The 24,352-nt window shown below is 46.2% G+C and overlaps 1 protein-coding gene across 2 annotated transcripts; it reads right to left on the bottom strand.

Moving 5' to 3' along the window:
- Nucleotides 1-2,778: 2,778 nt before the first annotated feature.
- On the bottom strand, nucleotides 2,779-24,012 carry LOC143923432 (microfibril-associated glycoprotein 4-like). Of its 2 annotated transcripts, none has more exons than XM_077447094.1 (6): nucleotides 22,963-24,012; nucleotides 16,240-16,318; nucleotides 12,031-12,194; nucleotides 11,039-11,135; nucleotides 6,495-6,689; nucleotides 2,779-3,138 (listed from the first exon to the last, which is right to left on the bottom strand). In XM_077447094.1, the coding sequence occupies exons 1-6, from the start codon at nucleotides 22,966-22,968 to the stop codon at nucleotides 2,888-2,890; spliced, it is 792 nt and encodes a 263-aa protein (XP_077303220.1). In that variant the 5' UTR covers nucleotides 22,969-24,012; the 3' UTR covers nucleotides 2,779-2,887. The 2 variants fall into 2 exon arrangements, with proteins under 2 accessions (XP_077303220.1, XP_077303219.1); XM_077447093.1 differs by lacking the exon at nucleotides 22,963-24,012 and adding an exon at nucleotides 22,898-22,943.
- Nucleotides 24,013-24,352: the final 340 nt, after the last annotated feature.

The following is a 24,352-nucleotide window of genomic DNA, read 5'->3' on the forward strand; positions in this document are numbered from 1 at the left end:
CACGAGAACTGAACGGACTTTCTTGGAACTTTCCTCATCAATATGAATTATTGAAATATCGTTATTATTACCGTAAAAACAATAAATATATTACAGGGGTCCCAAACTGGCGGCCCTGCAGCTGTTGCAAAATTACAAGTCCCATCATGCCTCTGCCTGTGGGAGTCATGCTTGTGACTGTCAGCCTTGCAATGCCTCATGGGACTTGTGGTTTTGCAACAGCTGGAGGGCCACCAGTTTGAGACCCCCTGGTCTACAGTATATGCTCAGGGTGGAACAGGCTTCCCAATCATGGGACCACTGTGATTGGCTGTCACAATAGTCACATGATTGGGAGACTGTCCTGCTAGCTAGCTCCTGATAATAATGAAAGACGACACTGGGAAGGTACAGTGAGCACGCTCTCAGCACAGAGACCTCAGGCCATCTCCATGGATGCATATGTGTGGCATGTGGGCATTAAAGCTCACCCTCTTTGCAAACAAATGAGTCACATGAGTGACAAGAGGTTGATTACACTATTAAGAGTTGTTGTGTTCCAAATGTTACTTTATGCACTGATGTATTTCTTTAGACCCAGTCTGTTCAGACAGTATGGTCACCTGCTGTCTTGGCACCATCCACAGATAGCTTAACTCTTCAATAAGATGCAGCAGAACATTTCAATATAGATTTCAATTAATGTTTTTTCATCTTAATGTATAGGAGGCATTAAGGTGAAAAAACATGAACCTTTGCAACCGCTTTAACCACTTCCCGACCAGCGCACGACGATGTACGTCGACAGAATGGCACGGGCAGGCATATTGGCGTACAGGTACGTCCAATATTCGATGCCGCCCTGCCATCGGGACCCCCGTGAGTCCGGTCGCGGGACCCGCGGACTCGATCACCGCGGGCATCCCCGCGATCGTCTCACGGAGCGGCCGAATAGAGGAAATGCTGTGTAAACAACATTTCTCTATTCTGCCTAGCAACTAGTGACGCTGATCTCTGCTCCATGTGATTGGAGCAGAGATCAGTGTACACTAAATGAAAGCCCAACCCCCCCCCACAGTTAGTAACACAGCCCTAGGAACACTTAACCCCTACACTGCCACCCACTGGTTAACCCTTTCACTGCCAGTGTCATTTACACAGGAATCACTGCATTTATATAGCACTGATTACTGTATAAATGACAATGGTCCCAAAAATGTGTCAAAAATATCGGATGTGTCAGCCATAATGTCGCAGTCACAATAAAAATCGCATTACTAGTAAAAAAAAAAAAAAATTTATAAAAATGCCATAAAACTATCCCCTATTTTGTAAACACTATAACTTTTGCGCAAACCAATCAATAATCACTTATTGCGATTTTTTTTACCAAAAATATGTAGAAGAATACATATCGGCCTAAACTGAGGGAAAAAAATGTTTTTTTATATATTTATTATAACAAAAAGTAAAAAATAATGCGTTTTTTTCAAAATTGTCGCTCTATTTTTGTTTATAGCGCAAAAAATAAAAACCGCAGAGGTGATCAAATACCACCAAAAGAAAGCTCTATTTGTGGGAAAAAAAGGACGTCAATTTTGTTTGGGAGCCACGTCGCACGACCGCGCAATTGTCAGTTAAAGCGACGCAGTGCCGAATCGCAAAAAGTGGTCTGGTCTTTGACCAGCAAATTGGTCTGGTCTGAAAGTGGTTAAGTTATACTTTAAGCTTTGACAAAAAAAAAAACCTGGAAGCTGATCGTTTTCTATGCAGAGCTAAACCAGATTTTGCACTCTCCAGTTTTAGTAAATCAACTCTAAATGACTTTCCTAAGCCCTGTCCCTGGGAAGTTCTTAGCCCTTGGCCCTCTAAGCCCGGACCGTTTTGTCGGATATTCCGACTGTGTGTGGTCTCCATCGGACTGTTTCCGTCTGAGTATCCGACGGACCAAGTTTTCCAACTTGTTGGTAAAATTTTTCCGACAAAATGCTCCGATCGGACATACTCCGATCATGTGTAGAGAATTCCGATCGGACAAAGTGCCACACATGCTCAGATCAAATTCCTACACCAAAGCTATTGGCTACTAGCCTGAACGTAGTCCCGTCGTAACGAAATAATGTCATCACGTTCTGTTTTCGACAACTTTGTCCGACCGTGTGTATGCAACAGTTTCAGACAAAATCCAATGGACAAAATCCGACGGATTTGGTTGTCGGAATGTCCGACCGTGTGTACAAGGGCTAACACTGACAGAAGAAACATGGAGGGTCTCGCTAGGAATGAACTAACTGGCACTAAACAGGAGGGAGGGATGGATGGGAGATGCCAAATCACACTAGTAAACATGTTGTATTGGCCAAAAAACTGCCACTAGATGTCATGATACTACAGAACAATAGTAAACTGAACACACATCAATCAAGTTCTCAATACATCACAAAAAAAATATATAAGTGCGACAGAACAAAAGTGTTTCTGTTCAATGAGTACAAAAAATACTTTTTTATCCTGACAGAAATCTTGTCAGCTCTGCTGTTTGAATGTGCTGCACTGTTATCAGTTATGTGGCTCCCTGCTTTCTATGTGGACTAATGAACACCTCCCTTCTATGCAATGGAGATGAGGAATGGGGGAGGTATTCTACAGCCCTAACACACTTCCTGTCCTAGTGTGACAACACTGCTCCCCCACTGATACAGTGAGTGGGTGTTGTCACCCTCATACAGGAAGAGTGTTGTTGGCAGGATCACCAGGTAAAAAATAAAGGGAAAAAATCCAATAGAAGAAGACCGCATCTAAGCACTGGACATCTATAATTTATTGCAGTTTTTTGAGTTGAGACATGCTTAATAAGTTCTCAGCAGAAACCCCTTCTAGTGCTATGAAGGTGCATACAATCTTCAGTTCACAGATTGGTGGCTATCTTCATCTGGGTGCTCTTCAGGGAGTATTTCTGCCCTCTCCATGAAGACCAGGTCATGCCAATGGCGTATTGCTCATTCAGGCCTCCCAGGTATAGACCGTTCAGGTTGGTGCTGTGGCAGGCATTGTACCAGGATCCCGCCTTGAACATACTGGCACAGTTTCCGGCATGCCTGTCCCTGTCGTGATCATGGGTGGAGAAATTCATGTCTTTTTGCTCCCAGAGAGAATTGCCTGTTCAAAAGAAAATAACATTTAGCTCACTGGATGTATGACCAAAGAGTAAAGAGGATTGTAGAGAGAGATAGAGAGAGAACCAGGGGTGGACTGACAACTCATGGGGCCCCAGGGCAATAGAAGATCATGGGGCCCCCTGTGTCCTCCCCCCCATGTGAGGACACAAGGGGCCCCAGGATCTTCTATTGCCCTGGGGCCCCATGAGTTGCCGTGGGAGGGGGACACAGGAGGACGCTGTGGGGGAGGGGACACAGGAGGACGCCGTGGGGGAGGGGACACAGGAGGACGACGCAGGGGACGATTACACAGGAGGACGCTGTGGGGGGAGGACACAGGGGGATGCCATGGGGGAGACACAGGAGGACACCATGGGGGGTAGGACACAGGCGGATGCCATAGGGGGGTCACAGGAGGATGCCGTGGGAGGGACACTGGGGGACACCATGGGGGGGGAGAAAAAGGTCCTCTGTGGCAGGCAGCATCTCTTTGATTTAGTGGGCTAAGAGGATTTGTGCTGGAGGGTGCTTTGGGAGGGTAGCGGACCTAAAATCTTCCCACCCCCCAGTACAAATCCCCTCCCCCCTCTATCATCACTCCTCCATGTGACAGTCCTCACATCATCAGCCAGCTCTAGCAGTGCAATGTCCCCCGTCCCACCCTCCCCCTCCTGTCTATGAGAACACCGGAGCCAAGGAGGAGGAGGAGGGGTCAGTAGCTCGGTGTGGTGTGCAGGCTGTCCTGTTGGGGCCCCCTACATCTGTACTGGCTGCCCCCCCACCGATGGCAGCCGTAGTGTCTCACCCGATGCCTGTAATAAGAACTTTCACCACGCTGCGTTCACTGCTTCCCGCCTGCCCCTCCGCTCTTCTCGTCCATCCCAGGTGATGTCATGTACAAGAACCTGGGGTGGACAGGAGGGAAGGAGGAGCCGGCGGGGAGCAGCGCGTGCCGCACGGTGACAGTTCTTATTATTACAGGTGCTTCCTGCGCTAGAGTTAATCTGTCGAAGAGCCTCTCATGGGGCCCCCCCAATGTCCCCAGGCCCTCGGGCAGTGCTCGAGAGCCTGATGGGTCAGCCGCCCCTGGAGAGAACATACCAATACCAAGCCTGAGACTGGGATTGAGAACACCTGAGGGCAGTGCAGCACCTTCCACATTGCAGCTCCTCACTGCAAGGAAGAGTGGAGCATCCATTTACCCTCTGCTTCCCACCACGTATCACCGGAGGCTTTCGTGGAGAAACTGAGGGGGCCCCCCTTCTACAGTGAGAGGGCTATTTGCCTATTGCTTATACCGCTAGCAATGACTGAGCCACTGGGAGCACGACACCAAGTGTACCCAATCCATATCGCACCAATACTTCACTCTATACGCACTTCTTCCAAACCTAGACCATACCAACCCTACACCGTATTACACTGAACCTTTACCACATCTGAATCACATCTACCTTGCACCTGTGCTGAGACTATACCATGCCTATATTGCATGCAGGCTAACTGGAACTGTTGTTAAGTGCACCAACGCTCTTAAAGGGCCCCAACGATAGCTGGTAGAAGAACATCTCAAAAGACTGCCTCTCCTGTAATAATTATTCTGCAGGCCACCTTTGTTCTCCTGCCCCCTCCGCTACCATACTGCTTTTCTTTTGGACAGTGCATACCCAGCCGGACTAGCATTGCTGCCATGAATGCACTCTGGCGGTATAGCTCCAGCACACAGTAGATTAAACTTTACTATTGCTCAGTGCTGCACTTGAGGTGACCTTAATACTGTTTTGCTGATCTGGATGCCAAATTTCATTGTTTTGCTGATCTGGATGCCAAATTTCATTGTATGCCTAGTACTTACTGATAATAACTTTGTATGCTAAATTGTGTTATTACCATTTTATGCTAGCCTATTTATAAATCATAATGGGTGACAATATATAAAATGTGCCTTTTACTTTCTGGTTTGGTGCCTGTTTTCTTTGATATGACACTGCTAATGGGTACCAAATATCAATTTCATTGATTTACTGTGATATTGTATGTTTATACACTCAACCTGGTGAGTCAGAGGGGCTGAGGTTCTTTAGAAGGCTGAGGCAAAGAACAGAGGACCCATCCTATCCAGCGGCTCTTAAGGGGGTAGTGCTACATTTCCTTCCATGCATCCACCCACCCACCCTTCCATCCATTTTCTTTCCATCTATTTTTCTGTCCATTTGCCCATCTATGCCATCTATCCATCCATTTATCCTTTCATTAATTTTCCATCCATGTATTCTTTCCTTCCATCCATCCATCCCAACCATCTTCTTTCCATCCATCTAGTCATCAGGGACGTCTTTAAGGCAGGGCAAAAGGGGCAGCTGCCCTGGGCCCTGTCATTGTTTTGGGGCCCAAAGCAGCTGCCTCATACTTGCCAACTATCCCAGTTTACATTCCGTTGTGCTGCTACTAATGCTGCCCAGCTCTGCCCTCTTGTTGTGTACAGATGACTCACCTGCAGACCTGTGTTTACATGTAAATACTGGCATTCATATGTAAATAGCAGTGACATGCATATGTAAATAGCTGAGGCCAACTGCATTGATATGTAAATAAAGGAAGCATTCATAGGTATAGCATGCCCTCCTGCAGTCAGGAGATGTGCTGTAACCTATAGCAACCAGTGAGCAGTATTACTGTACAGCAATCTCTAGCAGCCAATCAACAAGCAGAAATGTGCTGTAACCTCCAGCAACTAATCAGTGAGCCTTAAGGAGTGCTGTAACCTTTAGCAACCAGTCAGTAAGCAGTAATGATATGCTGTAACCTCTGGAAACCAATCGCAATCGCTGCCTGATCTGATACAGTAAACTGATTTTAAGTCTATCTGTTATTTATTGTATGTCTCAGAGAAGGTGGAGAGCGAAATTGCATGGGGGGGGGGGGCCCTAAGAAAATTTTTGCCCAGGGTCCAATCAATATTAAAGACGGCCCTGCTAGTCATCCATGCATCCATTTTCTTTCCATCCATCCATCGATGTATTTTCCATCTATCCATCCATTTTCTTTCCATCAATCCTACTGTTCATCCATGTCATTGATCCATTCATCCTTTTGTTCACTTACCATCAATTTATTATTTTCTTCCATCCATCATTTTGTCAATTTTCCATCAATTTATTCATTCAGCCCCATCTTCTTCTGTCTGTCAATTTTCCTTCTATTCATCCAGCCATTCATACACAATATTTTCTTTCAATTCATCTATTCCAACTCTCCCTCTCTCTCTCTTCCTTCCCCTCTTCCATGCATCCTTCCATCCTGTACTCCAAAAAACAGAAGTAGACGTCCATCTATAATCCTGGTTTGGTTCCTCACCAGCCGGTCTGGATGGATCTCCTTCCTCAAACTCGTCAATGTACAGTTTGTAGTTGTCTTCCTCAGCAGAGATGGCGAGTGGTGAGAGGGCGAATTTATTGTAGATCACAAAACGGGAGTCATCGTCTAAATCTGTCATGTCGATGCGCAGACGGTAGGACCTCTGCAGGGTGAGGTGGTAGATGTTCTCCAGACCTGTGCCAGACAAAAAAAAAGGTTTCACATCTACACCGATACACTGTTATTGATTTACACCAGTAATTTACTTTCACATATAAAACCCTGATGAAGGGGAGGTATTAAAACCTGAAACGTGTTGGCTGTATTACCAATAGAGTAAAGATTTTTTTAAAGGGGAACCATTATTGCATCACTTTCAGAATAAGGCTCCGGTTCTCAAGATTGGAGTAAAGCCTTTACTACTATAGTGCAGCTCCACTGTACATCGGCCACAGGGGGTTGCTCGCTTGGCATTCATAGAATGATTTTTTTTTTTTTTTCAATGAATGCAAGGCCTTCTCTGATTGGACAAGGCGGAAATCACGACTGCCCCTCCTCTCCACCTCATCCAATCAGAGAAAGAAAACGCCATTCCGGCACATTCCGCCAGAAAAAAAACCCTGGCTATTACTATACAGTAATTTAACAATTTGCTGGTTTAGGGCCCTGGGCCTGTACCCTGTTTACTACTAAACTGCAGCAACAACTCGTTGGTTGGGGCCCGGACCCCTCAGGACACCTGGGCCCCCTACATGTGTATGGGCCCCCCCCCCCCCGATAGCATTCCTGGGTATGATATATACATTGGACCAAGCTGGACCAATGTTGGTATGCAATACAGATCATTCCTGGAGTTTCAAATATACCATTTTGTTCTATATGTGCAATAAGGGCAACAAAAGTCCTGTTGATCCTGTCAGAAAGCTAGTCAGCTGATAACTTTCTGTGCTGCACTGATATTAGTTATTTTGTAAATTTGTATACTTTTAGAAAATACTGTTTGTGGTCCGTTTAAAGACCCAATTTGAGGAACCTGCTTTTACTCTATGTATAAGGGATGTGGTCCACAATCAGTATAGTCAGCTAACTGCGGCAAATCTCTTCTCAATGATATTAGTTAAAAAGGGCTACAGGACTCCAGGAAGTCCATAACAGGACTACAGTCCATGTTATGGATCTGAGAGGACAGGTAGGTGCTCTATAGTCCTAAGCCCTTGTACAGATGGTCGGAGAATCCGTCGGAATGTGTCCTATCGGACCGTTTTGTCAGATAATCCGACTGTGTGTGGTATGCATCGGACTGATTCCGTCCGAATCTCCGTCGGACCAAATTTTCCAACTTGCTGGAAATATTTTCCGACAAACTTCTCCGATCGGACATACTCCGATCATGTGTAGAGAATTCCGATCGGACAAAGTGCCACGCATGCTCAGATCAAATTCCTACATCAAAGCTATTGGCTACTAGCCTGAATGTAGTCCCATCGTAACGAAATTACGTCATCACGCTCTGAAAGATCTGATTTTCCGACAACTTTGTCCGACCGTGTGTATGCAACAGTTTCGGACAAGATCAGTCAGGACAAAATCCGACGGATTTGGTTGTCGGAATGTCCGACCGTGTGTACAAGGGCTAAGACATTTCTTGTCCTATAGTGACAGAGCTGCTCCTCCATAGAGGTGAGTGAGTGTTGTCACCCTAGAACTGGAAGTGTGTTACTGGCAGGATCACCAGCAAATATCCTGAAAATTAAAAAAGGGAATGCAGCCACCACTTCTAAGCTGCAATACGTTACAGTTGTGTTCTTGGGTTTAGATACAGTTGAAGTGGAAATTCTGCCATTAAAAAGTCAGAATTTATATTTTCTTCGTTTTTATTTTTGTGTCTCCACACGTAGGTGTATATACACCTATCACCGATTATGACCACTGACAGGTAAAGGAAATATCTCATGTAGTGCCCTGGGGTTTAGTCAGGGAGCTCCTCACCAAATTCCTTGTCGTGAGTAGCTACTGTAGTTAATTGCTAGGGGATCCATTGATTTCTCCCTTAGTTTGGCCTTGTTGTACTTTTCTCTTCTACCACCAGGTGGCCGGGCACTTGGAGGTGTTAGATATGAGAAGGACAACTCAGGGTCAGATTATGGATATGTAGGGCTTCTCAGCCAATGGGCAGGGTTTTCTTTGAATCCCATGGCCTGCTGGGAGTACCTCTATATTTGGGTGGAGTCAGGTGATCTCTGTTCTGTGCCACCTGTATGGCTGTCTGGGTAGACTGTTAGGCTGGAGATTGGGCCTATCCCAGGGGCATCTGGCTGCCAGGCTGTGTGGGGGCCTATCCAGAAGTAAGAGGGCAGCGCAGGGTTGGGACTGCGGCTTGGAGTCCAACTAGAAGTGACGGTTCTGTCGGGCGGAGAACCTGACGTGTTCAGAGGTAGAAGGGAAGCTGTCACCACTAAGGGACCATCCATCTTTACCAGGGACCTCATTGAGTAACTGAAAAGTATCAGAGCAACATTCTCACTGAACGGGCGCAGTGAAGAATTGAGAAACTTCAGGCGGTGATCAAGTCAGAGACCCAACCAGCGGAGGTGATGCTTGCAGAGCAGCCTTGTGTGTCAAGCCCGAGACCGAGCCGGTCAGCGGGGGTGAAGCTTGAGAGGTATCTAGAGTGCCAAAGCTAGGAACCCAGCAGAGAAGCATGGGTGAGGCTTGAGGGAGATACCACCACAAAGTTTTGAGGAGCTCAGGGATTCAGAGTCAATGAATCAGATGGTCCAGTGAGAGACCGGGAGCTCAAGGGGCTGAAGAAATACAAGTAGACGTTGTAGTAAAGCTGAGAGAACTGTTACGTTTGAACTAGGAACTGTCAAGTACTGTTGCCATAGGAGACAGCAAACCTGTACGTGCAGAAGTGGCACCTTGCTGGGGCCTTTCCCGGCACGGCTGTCCTCCTATTGAAGTCTCGGAGTCCGCCTCTTGAAATTGTAATTGTAACAAGGGTGTCCTGGCCCTAACCCTTTCCCCTGCCTGATATAAAAAGGACTGTTAAAAGAAATAAACCTCTTTTGCATCTAAGAAGTGTCTGGTGCCCAATGACTTTTGTCACCTTTGCACGCACTATGTCTCACAACCCACTACATTCTGAAGGATGTCAGCGGTCTGTGGCCTCAAAGGTTCTCATTAGACTGGACAAGGCCAGAGACCTTGCTACACTCGTTACAATGGCATCTGAAAATTTGTGGGATATATTAGGCAGCAAGTGAACATGTTGTCCATGAAGTTGATGTGGTGAAGGCAGAAAAAAATGGGCATTGCAGTTTGTCGTGTAAGGGGCTGTGAAGCCCATGATAGCCCATGTCCACAGCCAAAAGTTTCTACAACGGTCACATGAACATCAGAACTGGACTACGGAGCAATGGAAGAAGGTGGCCTGGTCTGAGGAATCACATTTTCTTTTACATCAGGTGGATGGCCCAGTGAGTGTGAGTCACTTAGCTGAGGAAAAGATGGCACCAAGATGCGATATAAGAAGGCAAGTTGGCAGAGGCAGTGTGATGCTTTGAGCAATGTTTTGCTGGGAAACCTTCCGTCCTGCCATTCATGTGGATGTTACTTTGGGGTCCATGCCTCAATGGGTCAGGGATGTTTTAGCAAAAGGGGGCTATATTCAATTTCAGATGGGTGGTCGTAAAGGAACGGCCCGGACACAGGCACTAGGGGGAGGGCCCGGCATGACGAGGGGAGGCGGACGTGAGGCGGCGGAAGCAAGGTAAGTATGTGGTGACGTGACGACGTGCGTCGGGGTGGGCGGAGCTTGCGCGCACGCGCGAGCAGTCGGCGCCATTTTAGTTAAGTGAAGGAGCTGTTTCCCACCCTCCCTCCCTTTATTGCGGTTATGGGTACTGGTGGGTTTGGTCTTGGGGCAATTTTTGCTTCCATTGGGAGATCTTTTTCTTGACGGTGGTGGGCTTGATGGAATGGTTGCTTTAGTTTGTCGTAGCAGCATTGGGTCTATGGGGTCTTTGAAGGTGGTGCTAAAAAATAATGGAGGTCTAGGGGAGTTGGGCTCATATGGAGATATGGGTGTCCATTCCCTTAAATGGTAAAGATGGTGCAGAAGGTTGTATCTGGAAGGAAGTTGATGGTTTTTTGTCCCCGAGCTTTCGTAATACGCGGCGGGGGGCCTGTTCATGGGTGTACCGATACAACTAGTTGGTTGGAAATGATAATTTACCTTCAAAGACCTCTAGATCAAAAATGTGTAATACTGGGTTATTTATATATTTGGTTTATAATGTTTTTGTTGTAAAATGTATTTATATGCATTAAGTTATGTTTTTTATAAGATTTTTGTATTTTCATATGTTGATAATAATAAAAAAAGAAGGCTGCTATGGCCATTCGACTCCAAAAGAAGAGAATGTGTCGTCTGGTCAATTTAAAAGCTATTTACGATAAGAGGGGGTATTGTGTTGTTTGGGGAGCCTCACGAAATAGGCATCTCCCTTAGTCATGTTACTGGTGGAAAATGAAAGCCTTACCCAGCCAATACTCTTTGTCGGCATGCCCGAATCCGGACTTGTAGTCCTCCCAGCCTCGAAAAAAATTCTCACTTCCATCAAACCTTTTCTGAAATACCTGGAGAAGAAGAATCACTGGATTATTTTACACTGCTGATCTGTAGGCATAAGCTTCAGGTTTTAGCCAACAGCCAATAGACATGGGCGCCGTCAACAAATTTGTGTCGTTCCGTTCCGGTTCGTATTAGAATTAATTCGTACTTCGTATTTCGTGTCCGAAATTCAATTTCAATTTGTACGAAATACGAATTGTCGTTAGGTTCGTTAACTTGTATGAAAGTTCTTTACGACGAATTTAAAGGCAAAAATATACCTCAATATGACAGTCGATGCTGATGGAAGTTTGGTTTTTATCCGAAATACGAAATTCTATTGAAGAATTTCCTATCGGAAATACGAATTTTCGTTAGATGAGGTGCTCCCACCATCCCTGTGCTGTGCTGACTTCTTCCTGCGGATTCGTAAAAAAAAGTTCGTATTTCGTACAAAATTCGGACGCATGGCAATTCGTATTTCGGATCCTCCCGAACGTACGAATTTAGGGAAATTCGTACAAATTTGAGATTCGTACAAAACTAATCGCACATGTCTAACAGCCAATAGCCAACTGTCATCAGAACACAATAGCACAATGGGAGTGATTCCTCCGGATCCACATGTGTGGATTGTGGAATCGGGTATTTTTTTTTCCGTTCAATCCCCAGGTTGAACCTGCAAAAAAAAAGAATAATGTATGGCCACCCTTAATATGAAGGAGAAATTCTCTCTGAGTCAAGCAGATCAATATGCTAAGTAGATATCTCTGCGTAAATCATTCCGATGTATGGGAGGGGGGGGGGGAATCAAAAAATGGTTTGCCCCCGGATATACTAGATACTCTACTGTTGGAGGGGGTCATAGGATAAGTGCACTATGGATGTCTACACAAGTGTTTGTCTGCTCCCATTACTTACTGTCCATGGTCCCTTTGGAGTGGTCATGTCGCAGTACACTGGGACTGGAATTGAATAACATCCTTTGGGGAATATCAAATATACTCCATCCGAGGTCATACCACTCTCATATACATCCTTGCAGTCCAGAGGTTGGTTGGTGTGGTATAGTTCACAATTTTTAACTGGAATTACAAAAATAGAGTTGAGTGTTTTGTTTCCTTACAGCTGAACTCCAGATGTTGCATTTTTTGGATTGTTAAATTGGTTCAGCTTGGACCAATGTAAATACCTGTGGAATCCCCACAGAAGCTGGAAATCACTGAATTCGTTTTTATTTTTATCAATAAATGCAAAGCATTCGCCTCTCAACCTTGTCCAATCAGAAAACACCTTGCCATAAATAAGAATGCTAAGGAAGCAACCTCTTGTTTTCATTATGCAGCAGTGGAGTCTGCTCAGCATGGGACCCAGAAGACAGCAGTGATCCCTGTAGTAGTGGAGACCACTATGATGAGCCTCCTCTTCCACAGCTGTCCCACAGGTATGGTATTTGCATAATCACTTTGGTCCAAGCTGGACCAATGTAACCATGCAAAAAAAAAAAAAATATCCATATCTGGAACTCAGCTTTAAGGTGTACAACCTAAAATTATAGCACATGTGGTAGAGAGTAACAGGGATCTGTTATAGCTGGGGCTAATTGATCGTGGTCCAACCTCATGAAAATGGTGGAGGGGGCAAATATCAGTCAAAGGAGCACAGTACAGCATTTTACCCCATCTTGGACCTGGACCTCTTTTCACAAAGGGGTCCAACCTCAACCCAAGGGAGCATGGTATAGCACTTTACCCCTTGGATGACCGCTTCCTTGGCCTAGAACTCAAAGTGGACGTTCAGTCAAAAGCTAACTAAGGCTAAACCTACCCCCACCCCCATTCGAAGCCTATTTTTATCTAACCCTGTAAAGAAAAGATATGTATACTTACCCATTTTGAAGGCACTTTGGTCCGGTCACATGATCACACCAACGGTGGCTTTTGTGTAGAAGAAAAATTTATGTCAATGGCTGTAAAAGCCTGGAAGATGAGCTCACCTATAGGGAATCCATTGTCAGCCTCCCTGTCGTGGAAGATCTATGAAAAATCTATACCCCAGGCCTTCTGGCTTGCGGGCGTGGGCGTCACCGCGAGTGCACGCGATCGTGCGCACGTGCGTTCGTGCACGGGAGCGCGCGCCCATGTTGGCGCCAAACAGGCTATTTAAACCTGTTTATTACTGACGGTCTCCGCTGCCTGCTCTACAGTGTTGTATAACTGTGAAATCTGATCCGTAGTATTTCTGACTTGACCCGGCCTGCCTGTGACCTACCTGCTATCTGCCTGCACCCGACCTCGGCTTGTTGTGACTACTCTCCTGCCTGCTCCCTTGGGCCTCGCTTCCAGCCTGATACCTGACCCGGCCTGTTTGACAATCCCATTTGCTGCCTGATCCAGTTTGCTGAGCTGATCCGTCTGCTGAGGTGATCCTGTTTACTGAACCGTTTTTCATCTGCTGTAAGCTACCTGCTAAGCTTATCTAGTTTACTGGACTGATCCATCTGCTGTGGTTACCTGCTTTGCTGAACTGATCCATCTGCTGTAGCTACCTGCTAAAGCTTATCCAGTTCATTGTACTGATTCCATCTGCTGAAGTTACCCGTTTAAGCAATCCTGCTTAATCCTGCATGCTAGCTGATTCCACCTGCTGTTGTGATCCAGTCTGCTGTATTGTCTCCGTCTGCCGAGCCGCTCCAGTCTGCAGAGCTGACCCCACCTATTCATCCCTTCCCATCTGTTGATCCTGCCAGGCACCAGTACCCCTCCTTACTCCTGTGTTCCATGTTACCTTACCAGGAAACCGGTAGTGGGAGTGGTAAGGGAGGCCTCTTTCCGCAATTCGGGCTCAATACAACAAGGTACGTGACACTCCCATTCTCTACACTGAAGCCAATGTTGACAGCTGATCATGGAACCGGATCGCAGCATAGGCAAGTATGCACATCTTTTCTTTACAGGGTTAGATAGAATAGGTTTGGAATTGGGAGTGGGAATAGGTTTAGCCTTAGCTTTTGACTGAACTTCCACTTGGGGTCAACCTCAGCTAAGGGAGCACAGTACAGTACTGATCCCCTTGGCTAACCACTTTTTTTGAGCTAGGCCTCACTTCAAAGGGGGGCCCAACCTCAGCCAAGCATGGCACAGCACTTTTCTTCTTAGTTGACTCATTCTTTGACCGAGATCTCATTTAACAGGGGAGGCAACATCAGCCAAGGGAACATGGTACAACACTTTATCCCTTGACTGACTACATCTTGGACCTAAACGTCCATTCATGGGTTGGCCAACCTCAGGCAATTGAGAATGGTAAATAAATTTACCCCTTGGCTGACCCCCTTCTTTAACTCAGCTGTAGGTGGGTCGAGAACACTCACAGTTCTGACAAAGTGTAGAGAGCAGGATTCAGCTGAACCCGACATCACCTGTAGAGAGGAGTACAATGTGGCCCGGCTGTCTTGTGTCCAAGCAGGCAGATATACAGAGAAGTTTTGAACCCTACACTTTCTTTCCTCATCAGAAACCTTATCCTGCCACTAGTTCTGTCCCTTCCGGGTGGGGTTTCCTATCTCTACTCTACCAACTTGCAAAATGCTCTCCAAACCAAAAAGGCTCTGCCTGACCCAAGATGGCTGCCAGTGTCACTTGGGGCTGCAGCATCCAATGGGATAGCTTCCCCAGTGACCCAAGAAACCAAGAAGAAGTACCTTTTGACTTCCTCTTCAACAGCAGCCCCACTATAAAAGAGCAAGTTCTGCAGTGGAGAAAGTAGCCTGCACCTGCCTACATGGCACCCTCCTTAAGAGGGGGGGGGACAACCTCAGCCAAGGGAGCACAGTACATGAATTTACCATATGGCTGACTCCTTCTTAGACCCAGACCTAACTTCACAATGAAGGGGTCTCAACTTTAGCAAAGGGAGATTAGTACAACACTTTACACCTTGGTTGAGCCCTACTTTCACCTGGTCCTCACTTCACAGAAGGGGCCCAACCTCAGGCAAGGAAGAATGGTACAGCACTTTACTGCTTACCTGACTTCTTTTTGGAAATGGGCCTTACTTCACAGGGGCAGCCCATCTTAGTCCTGGGTGTATGGTACTGGTTTGGACTTTAGTCAGAAAATTAAGTCCTACTAGATAACTTCAGGCTGGCTCCTTTTGCAGGTATAGGTATGTAAAACATTATAAATAAGTGCCTATGCTGTTTAAGATGCAGTAATACACTGTCTCACCCTGCTCTGCACATGCTCAACTGCTCTTCATTTCTGGCATTGTGTCAAAAATTAGAGCTACTAGAGGCCGATCTGCTGACAGCCTAAAGATTTACTGCTGTTCAGGGCTTTAGCAAAATGGCAGCCTTTAGCAAGAAGAAACTGGAGCAATGCTGGAGGCAATTTACAGCACACACTAATTTTGGTAGAATAGTTATTAATGTGGAATGTGTGTTTCTAGAATTTTTTTTATCAAGTTGTTATGTGTAAACTTCCACTTTAAAGTGGTTGTAAACCCTTAAAAACCACTTTGACCTACAGGTAAGCCTAGATTAAGGCTTACCTGTAGGTCCAAGAAATATCTCCCAAACCTATATGGTTTAGGAGATATTTGCCCGAAGACGGGCACCGCTGTCTATGGCGCATGCGCCATAGACAGCGGCGCGCAGGCGCACTGAGCATGGCATCCTCGATGACGAAGATGCCGCGCGTCTCGGCTCCCGTGCGCATGCGCGGGAGTGACGTCATCGCGGCTTCGTCGAATGATAGCGGCAGAGCTGCGAGACCCACCGAGAAGATGGATGCGCCGGACTACAGGGGACAGCGGTGACTTCGCTGGCTCCTGTGTCAGGTAAGTGACACATAATGGGCTACTATGCGATGTGATGCGATGCATAGTAGTCCATTATGCTTTGCCTTTGCAGGGAATGAAAGAGGAAGTAAACCCATCAGGGTTTACTTCCTCTTTAAGTCCCTTTTTCGTTAATTCTTCCAACTATCAGACAACAGACATGCATAATACCTAAGCCATTAATAACATTAACACACACTCATGGAAGTATTGTACATCAGTGCAGAAAGTCATATTTTACATATTCCTAATTAATCAGGAGAGGAGACAAGAGAGGACATTTTTACTTACCGCGATTCTGGTTGAGAGGTGCTGCAATAACAGGAGCCGAGCAGAACAACAGGAACCAGGCCAGGTCCAATGACAGGTGCTGAGTGAAGGAAGAATGGTTAGTGACCTTTTACAGTAGTTGTTACTCTGGATATAATTGTAGCGTTTACTCCCGTAGGAGCCAGTGGAGTTTTGCCCAGGTTCTTCCCCAGTGGATTTTCCCCTGCAGCCATGCAGATGATCTCAGCCACACTTTTCGTCAATAACCAGTCTAAGGGTGTTGTTTTTATTTTTGGAGAACTTGGATAAGGTCGAAGGAAGAATGTTTCCTATCGGAGCGTTTTGTCGGATATTCCGACTGTGTGTGGTCTGCATCGGACTGTTTCCGTCGGAATATCCATCGGACCAACTTTTCCAACTTGCCGGAAATATTTTCCGACAAAATGCTCCTATCGGAACATACTCCGATCATGTGTAGCCTACTCCGACGGACAAAGTGCCACGCATGCTCAGATCAAATTTCCTAGGCCAAAGCTATTGGCTACTAGCCTGAACGTAGTCCCGTCGTAATGAAATAACGCCATCACGTTATGTACAATCAGATTTTCCAACAACTTAGTCCGACCGTGTGTATGCAACATCACTTCCGGACCTCGTCCAGAATTAATCCGTCGGAATAACTCAGACGGATTTGGTTGTCGGAATCTCCGACCGTGTGTACAAGGGCTTAGTCAGCTCTCTGAAGCTTCAGGATCCAGGCCCTCAACTCGCCCATCTGAGGCCTCATAAACAGCAAGCAAATGCCAGCACTGCCCTGGAGGACAGCAAGCTCTCCAGGCTTGACTGATCCTCTCCAGGAAAAGACACTGAGCTCAGTGTGCTCAGAGAATATATACAGTCTCCCAGCAGCCTTTAGGGCCCATCTCTCTAGGATTGGCTAGGGCCTCATAAACATTCATACTGCAATCTGCATATCTCTACGCCTATGATCCAGAGAATTTTCACAGCCCACTGGAAAGCAGAGAGAGCTATCACACTAGCAGCAGCTGAGAATGCTGATCAGACCTAACTAGTCAAAGGCAGCTGCACTAAATACAGTGCAACAATGTGCAAAACACAATACTATATATGGATGACAAAATGTGCAAATGAGCAATAATAAAGTGCTGAAATGCAATCAAAGTGCTAAATTTGTGCAAATCCACAAAAAAATGAAAATAAAATCGCAAATATATGAGCATTTGTAAGTGGTAATACCCCTCCTATATGGATCCCAACAAAAATGCAAAGTGTGCAAAGTGACAGTGTGCACCAATCAAGGCCGTCTTTAATATGGTTTGGGCCCTGGGCAAACATTTTTTTTGGGCCCCCCCCTCCAATGCAATTTTGCTCTTCACCCGAACATCTCAAAAAACAGACACACACATACACATGGAATTATCTAAAAAATCATGTCATGTCACAATTACATTGCAGACACTTTCACATTATAGTGCCCCTTTATACATCACAGCACCCCCACTACATTAGAGTCCCTTTCATGTCATAGTGCCCCTTTACACATCACAGCACCCTCATGACTATAGTATAACTGATGTTTGCACTGCTGCTACACCGACCACCCAACTCCGAGCCTTATCCCATTACCATTAAATGAGACCACACCTTTTTGGAGTAATTAGTGGCCGTAGCAGCCCCTTTATTGATCAAAACAAATAATTAACATATCAAAAACCAAACATCAATAGAATTATCATTTAACTGATCAAACTGAAATCGTTGGTCTTCTGCAGGGCATTCCCCCTCCCCACCCCATTAACATAACGAGCAACATGCACTGCGGTCGTATTAACTGTAACTAGGCCTCAAGCTGACGTGCTAGCTCAGAGACAACCAACTCTTGACCACAGTGCACCCATTCACCATCTTCCATATAAACCATCATTATATGGCATCTCAGCAACGAGCCCATATCTCCAATGGGTCCCGCATCAACTTCTCAGTGGGGAGGGGTTATCTTCCTTTACCTGCACCGACCAACACCCGCCAACCGCTACGACATCCAGCCCCCCTGCGAAAGCAAAAGAAGTTAGCACCTTCCAAACTACATCACCTCCGGTCCAACCAGCGCCCAACAAACCTTCCTGTATTGTCTTCTTTGATAAGGGAGGGAGGGTGGGAATCTTTCCTTGCGCCGACTGACGCTGGGGCGGGGTGCGCTCTCTCCTCCTCGCACTAGCCCCGCCCCCTAACTTTCCTACCCAATCCCCTACTTCCACAGTTAACTCTACTCATGCCAGCCCTCCGCCTACCCCGTGGTCCGTCTCCAGGCTGTTCTTTACATTGCATCCATTGTCACATCACACATTCACATGTAGGTGTTTTGGCAGCCCATACATTTGATTGGGCTGCCATGCCTGTCTTTCCTGCAGAAAAAAAGGCGCATGCAGCATTTTAAAATTGCAGTGGCTTTGAAATCCATTCTGCTTTTGCACCATGCGACTTACCTGCAGTTCCTGCACACACAAATGCACTGCGTTTTTAAAAGCGTGGCCTAAACATCTAAAAATGCAGAAAGTTTGCCGATGCAGGAACTGCATGTAAGTCACATGGTGCAAAAGCAGAATGGACAGACAGTGCTGTATTTCATTGCTTGATGGGCATAGGTGTGTGCAGCCTATTAAATGATGCAAGAACCTTTTTTTGCAGGAAACGCAGGCATGGCAGCCCATTCAAATGAATAGGCTGCTGTGCTTGTGCAAATGTGGGCCACCAAAACACATACATGTGAACTAGCCAGGCCCCAAATAAGCCCATCAAGCAGTTAAGACCCCTTTCACACTAATGCCACGTACACACGACCGGACTTTCCGAATGAGTGGACTTGGCCACACACAATCACACCAAAGTCTGACAGATTCGAACATGATGACGTACGACCGGACTAGAATAAGGAAGTTACACAAATGGATTTCTCAGTCCGGCGGAGGCTGGTGGAAAAATTTAAAACATGTTTTAAGTCCGCTGGATTTTTGGCAAGCAAAAGTCCGATGGAGCCCACACCAGATCGACTTGTCCGACAGACTCGTTCCGTCGGACCTTTGCTGTCAAAAAGTCTGGTCGTGTGTACACAGCATGAGGCTCTTTGCAGGCACTATAGCGCTAAAAATAGCGCCTGCAAAGCGCAATGAAACAGCAGCTTTCACACTGGAGCGGTGCGCTGGCAGGACATCAGAAAAAGTCCTGCCAGCAGCTTCTTTGGGACGCATAAAGCGGTGCTGCCCTTAGAAATCAATGGGCAGCCCTGGCAAAGCGCAGCTGGGGCAGGACCTTTCTGTGGGGGTCCCCCAAGGCTCTGTTCTTGGACCCCTTCTCTTCTCTATCTACACCTCCTCCCTTGGTCACTTGATAACCGGCCACGGCTTCCAATACCACTTATACACTGATGACACCCAAATCTATCTATCTGCTCCTCACCTCACTCCTTCAGTCTCCTCTCGCATTACTAACTGACATCTCAGCATGGATGTTGCACCACTTCCTTAACCACTTCGCACCCAGGCCAATTCTGACATTTCTCTCCTACATGTAAAATTCGTAATTTTTCTGTTAGAAAATTACATAGAACCCCCAAACATTATATATGTTTTTTTTAGCAAAGACCCTAGAGAATACAATGGCGGTTGTTGCAATTTTTTAACTTTTTATCTCACACGGTATTTGCGCAGCAATTTTTCAAACACATTTTTTTCAGAAAAAAAAACAGTTTCATGCTTAAAAAAAAAAAAATAGTTAGCCCAATTTTTTTGCATAATGTGAAAGAGGAGGATACGCCGAGTAAATAGATACCTAACATGTCACACTTCAAAATTGCACGCACTCGTGGAATGGCGCCAAACGTTAGTATTTAAAAATCCCCATAGGCGACGCTTTAAATTTTTTTACTGGTTACATGTTTTGGGTTACAGAGGAGGTCTAGGGCTAGAATTATTGCTCTCGCTCTAACGTTCGCGGCGATACCTCACATGTGTGGTTTGAACACCGTTTTCATATGTGGGCGGGACTTACGTTTGCGTTCGCTTCTGCATACGAGCTCAGGGGGACAGGGGCGCTTTCCATTTTTTTCTTTTTTTTATTATTGTTAATTTTATTTTTTTAGTTTGACACTTTAAAAAAAAAAAATTTGATTACTTTTATTCCTATTAAAAGGAATGTAAACATCCCTTGTAATAGGAATATGGCACGATCGGACCTATTTACAGTGATATATGGGGGGGTCAATAAGTCCCCTCCCGCCGCCCATAAGAACGATCAAGCGATGGAACTGCCGTCTGCCGCTATGATCATTCTTATGGTGCAGGGAATCGCCGGCTGAAAATGGTGATATTTGAATGATGTCTGTGGCCTCAGGCATCATTCAGATATTACACCACAAAGCCCACAACGTCATATGACGTAGCTTGGGCGCCAAGTGGATAAACTAAACCTCTCTAAAACTGAGTTACTAATTATCCCCCCCCCCCGCCCGTGAAAATCAATCCATCAAAATCAACAATGCAACCATCAGGCCCTCCCCTCACGCCAGGGTACTCGGTGTAATCCTAGACTCTGACTTATCATTTTAGCCTCAAGTCCAATCGTTGTCAAAGGTTTGTAGATTTCACCTCCGTAACATCTCTAAAATTTGCCCCTTTTTAAAAAATGAAACCACCGAGCTCCTCATTCACTCCCTTGTTATCACTCGCCTTGACTATTGCAACTCCCTTCTCATTGGCCTGCCTCTCCATAGGCTATCTCCTCTTCAGTCTATCATGAATGCTGCTGCCAGGCTTATCCACCTTACCAACCGCTCAGTGTCTGCCAACCCTCTCCTCCAATCCCTACACTGGCTCCCAATCAGCGTCTGCCAACCCTCTCCTCCAATCCCTACACTGGCTCCCAATCAGCGTCTGCCAACCCTCTCCTCCAATCCCTACACTGGCTCCCAATTGCCCAGCAAATTAAATTCAAAATACTAACCACAATATACAAAGCCATTCACAACTCTGCCCCAAGCTACATCACCAACCTTGTCTCCAAATATCACCCAAACCGTCCTCTCCGCTCTTCTCAAGACCTCCTACTGTCAAGCTCTCTCGTCTCCTCCTTCCATGCTCATCTCCCGGATTTCTCCAGAGTCTCTCCCATCCTCTGGAACTCGCTACCTCCACTGGTCCGGCTATCCCCTACTCTTGCTACCTTCAGGCGATCCCTGAAAACTCATCTCTCCGGGAAAGCCTATCACGTCTCAAACTAATCTCCTACCGCTTCCATCAGCTCATTCCCTACAGTTACAACCTTATGTACCACCTGCCTCACCGTATTAGATTGTAAGCTCTTCTGAGAAGGGCCCTCTTAATCCTCTTGTATTTTATTGTATAATAACTGTATTGTCTCCCTTTTATATTTTAAACAGCTGCGGTGCTATATAAATCCTGTATAATAATATGTATAGTATACGGTTGGCAAGCGATTAAAATACAGTAGCACTAAAGGAATTTAATTTTGTAATTAGTAAGAGAGAGTTATGAGCCCTATAAGTTGTTTTTTTTTGTTTGCCATCTGTGTTCCTTTGGGGAGATTTCCCTTCACTTCCTGTCCCATAAACAAAACAGGAAGTGAAAGAATTCCAGGTTGTCACCAGAAGTATTGGAAGAATTCTCCTTCATTCCTGTTCTGGTGACAACACAAGGATTGGGATTTTCTTTCACTTTCATTCCCAGTGATAACTGTATACAGGACAAATAGAGAAATCTCACTAACAGGGGCACAGACAGCAAAAAGAACCTGCCAGGGGTTCTAATCCCTCTCCACACAAAAAAAAAGGTTGGCCTTTAGTTATACTTGAAACCCTTGCCAGCAACCCCTGTGTCCCTTTAACAGGGTAATCATTCTGATGAGGGCTAGATTCCCATCACTGGACTGTCCAGGCACACACCATATAACAGGCAGTGTAGTCCTGTAGGATAATATCCCTGTGAAGAGGACAGAATGGTCTGACCCAGTTCTAGGACAAGGCCTTCTAGAGCCCAGGGCAAACATACCAAACTCACCCCCCCTGGCACAAATCCTCTCCCCCTACTCCAAATCCACCCTCCCAGCACAAATTCATACCCAATCCCTCTCCCCCCCAGCACAGATCTTCCCCCAAATCTTCCCACCTAGCATATATACCCCCCAATCATTCCTATTAGCACATATTCCCCACCCAAAAAAAACAAAACAAAGTCCCCTCCTAGCACAAATCCCCCCTACCATATCACCTCTTCTAGCACAACCCCCCCAGCATAAATCCCCATCCCCTTTCCAACACAACCCCCCCCCCCCCCCCAAATCACCATTCCTAGAACAAACCCCTAATTTACCCTCTGAGAACAATTCTTATCCCCTTCAGCCCTACCTTTCAAATTCCCTCTCCAAACACAAATCCCTTGAATCTCCTGGAGGTGCACCCACCTCACATGATACCACAGTGCCCAGGGCAGCCTTCCCTTCTGTCCACCCCTTCTGTCCTGGTCTGACCTGACAACATACATACAGCAATACAAGCTTGTTTTAAATGTATTTTCTGTAGATGGAGTTGAATTCCATTCAAACAGCTCAACAGACGTCTGAAACTCATCATGAATGAATTACTAACCCAAGGATCTCTCATTGTGTTCAGCCGCCCTGTGACTCAAACATCTAGCACTCTCTTGTACTCACCTGCATTGTCTCTCCTCCCAGTATAGTGGTTCTCCTCCCAGTATAGTGGTTCTCCTCCCAGTGTAGTGGTTCTCCTCCCAGTGTAGTGGTTCTCCTCCCAGTATAGTGGTTCTCCTCCCAGTGTAGTGGTTCTCCTCCCAGTATAGTGGTTCTCCTCCCAGTGTAGTGGTTCTCCACCCAGTATAGTGGTTCTCCTCGCAGTGTAGTGGTTCTCCTCCCAGTGTAGTGTTTCTCCTCGCAGTGTAGTGGTTCTCCTTCCAGTATAGTGGTACTCCTCTCAGTATAGTGGTTCTCCTCCCAGTGTAGTGGTTCTCCACCCAGTGTAGTGGTTCTCCTCCCAGTGTAGTGGTTCTCCACCCAGTATAGTGGTTCTCCTCGCAGTGTAGTGGTTCTCCTCCCAGTGTAGTGTTTCTCCTCGCAGTGTAGTGGTTCTCCTTCCAGTATAGTGGTACTCCTCTCAGTATAGTGGTTCTCCTCCCAGTATAGTGGCTTTCCTCCCAGTATAGTGGTTATCCTCCCAGTATAGTGATTCTCCTCCCAGTGTAGTGGTTCTTCTCCCAGTATAGTGGTTCTCCCCCAGTATAGTGGTTCTCCTCCCAGTGTAGTGGTTCTCCTCCCAGTATAGTGGTTCTCCTCCCAGTGTAGTGGTTCTCCTCCCAGTGTAGTGGTTCTCCTCCCAGTATAGTGGTTCTCCTCTCAGTGTAGTGGTTCTCCTCCCAGTGTAGTGGTTCTCCTTCCAGTGTAGTGGTTCTCCTCCCAGTGTAGTGGTTCTCCTCTCAGTGTAGTAGTTCTCCTCCCAGTGTAGTGGTCTCCTCCCAGTGTAGTGGTTCTCCTCCCAGTGTAGTGGTTCTCCTCTCAGTATAGTGGTTCTCCTCTCAGTGTAGTGGTTCTCCTCCCAGTGTAGTGGTTCTCCTCCCAGTGTAGTGGTTCTCCTCTCAGTGTAGTGGTTCTCCTCTCAGTGTAGTGGTTCTCCTCCCAGTGTAGTGGTTCTCCTCTCAGTGTAGTGGTTCTCCTCCCAGTGTAGTGGTTCTCCTCTCAGTGTAGTGGTTCTCCTCCCAGTATAATGGTTCTGAACGTGGGAGTGATGTTTATATAATCTGTCTACACAACGGAATTGCTCAATCACCCCATTGTTAGAAGGATTTCATCAGCTGAGCCAAAAACAAATATTGGAGAGAACGCCAACAGTTATCTATACTGCTGCAATACTGGAAGCTTAGCTGAACCTTCACCTGGGCATGGATTTCCCAGCATTTTGTATACTGTGCAGTGTGTTTCATAATCTGGACTTCTCCAGACTTTAGAAATACTGACAACTACACAGAATGAGGGTCTTCCTACATGTATATATATCCATTGAAGGCATTTGGGTAGGCTACAAGGCTCTTGG

The sequence above is a fragment of the Lithobates pipiens genome, unplaced genomic scaffold (assembly GCF_037356315.1).
Source record: "Lithobates pipiens isolate NorthernLeopardFrog02 unplaced genomic scaffold, aLitPip1_a1.2 Scaffold_22, whole genome shotgun sequence".
Taxonomy (NCBI): domain Eukaryota; kingdom Metazoa; phylum Chordata; class Amphibia; order Anura; family Ranidae; genus Lithobates; species Lithobates pipiens.

Coding starts and splice junctions, on each gene's coding strand:
- LOC143923432 (XM_077447093.1), bottom strand. Junction 11,136..12,030: donor CTCCAAAGGGACCATGGACA/GTAAGTAATGGG, acceptor CTTCTTCTCCAG/GTATTTCAGAAAAGGTTTGA. Junction 6,690..11,038: donor CGACAAAGAGTATTGGCTGG/GTAAGGCTTTCA, acceptor TGTCTGGCACAG/GTCTGGAGAACATCTACCAC.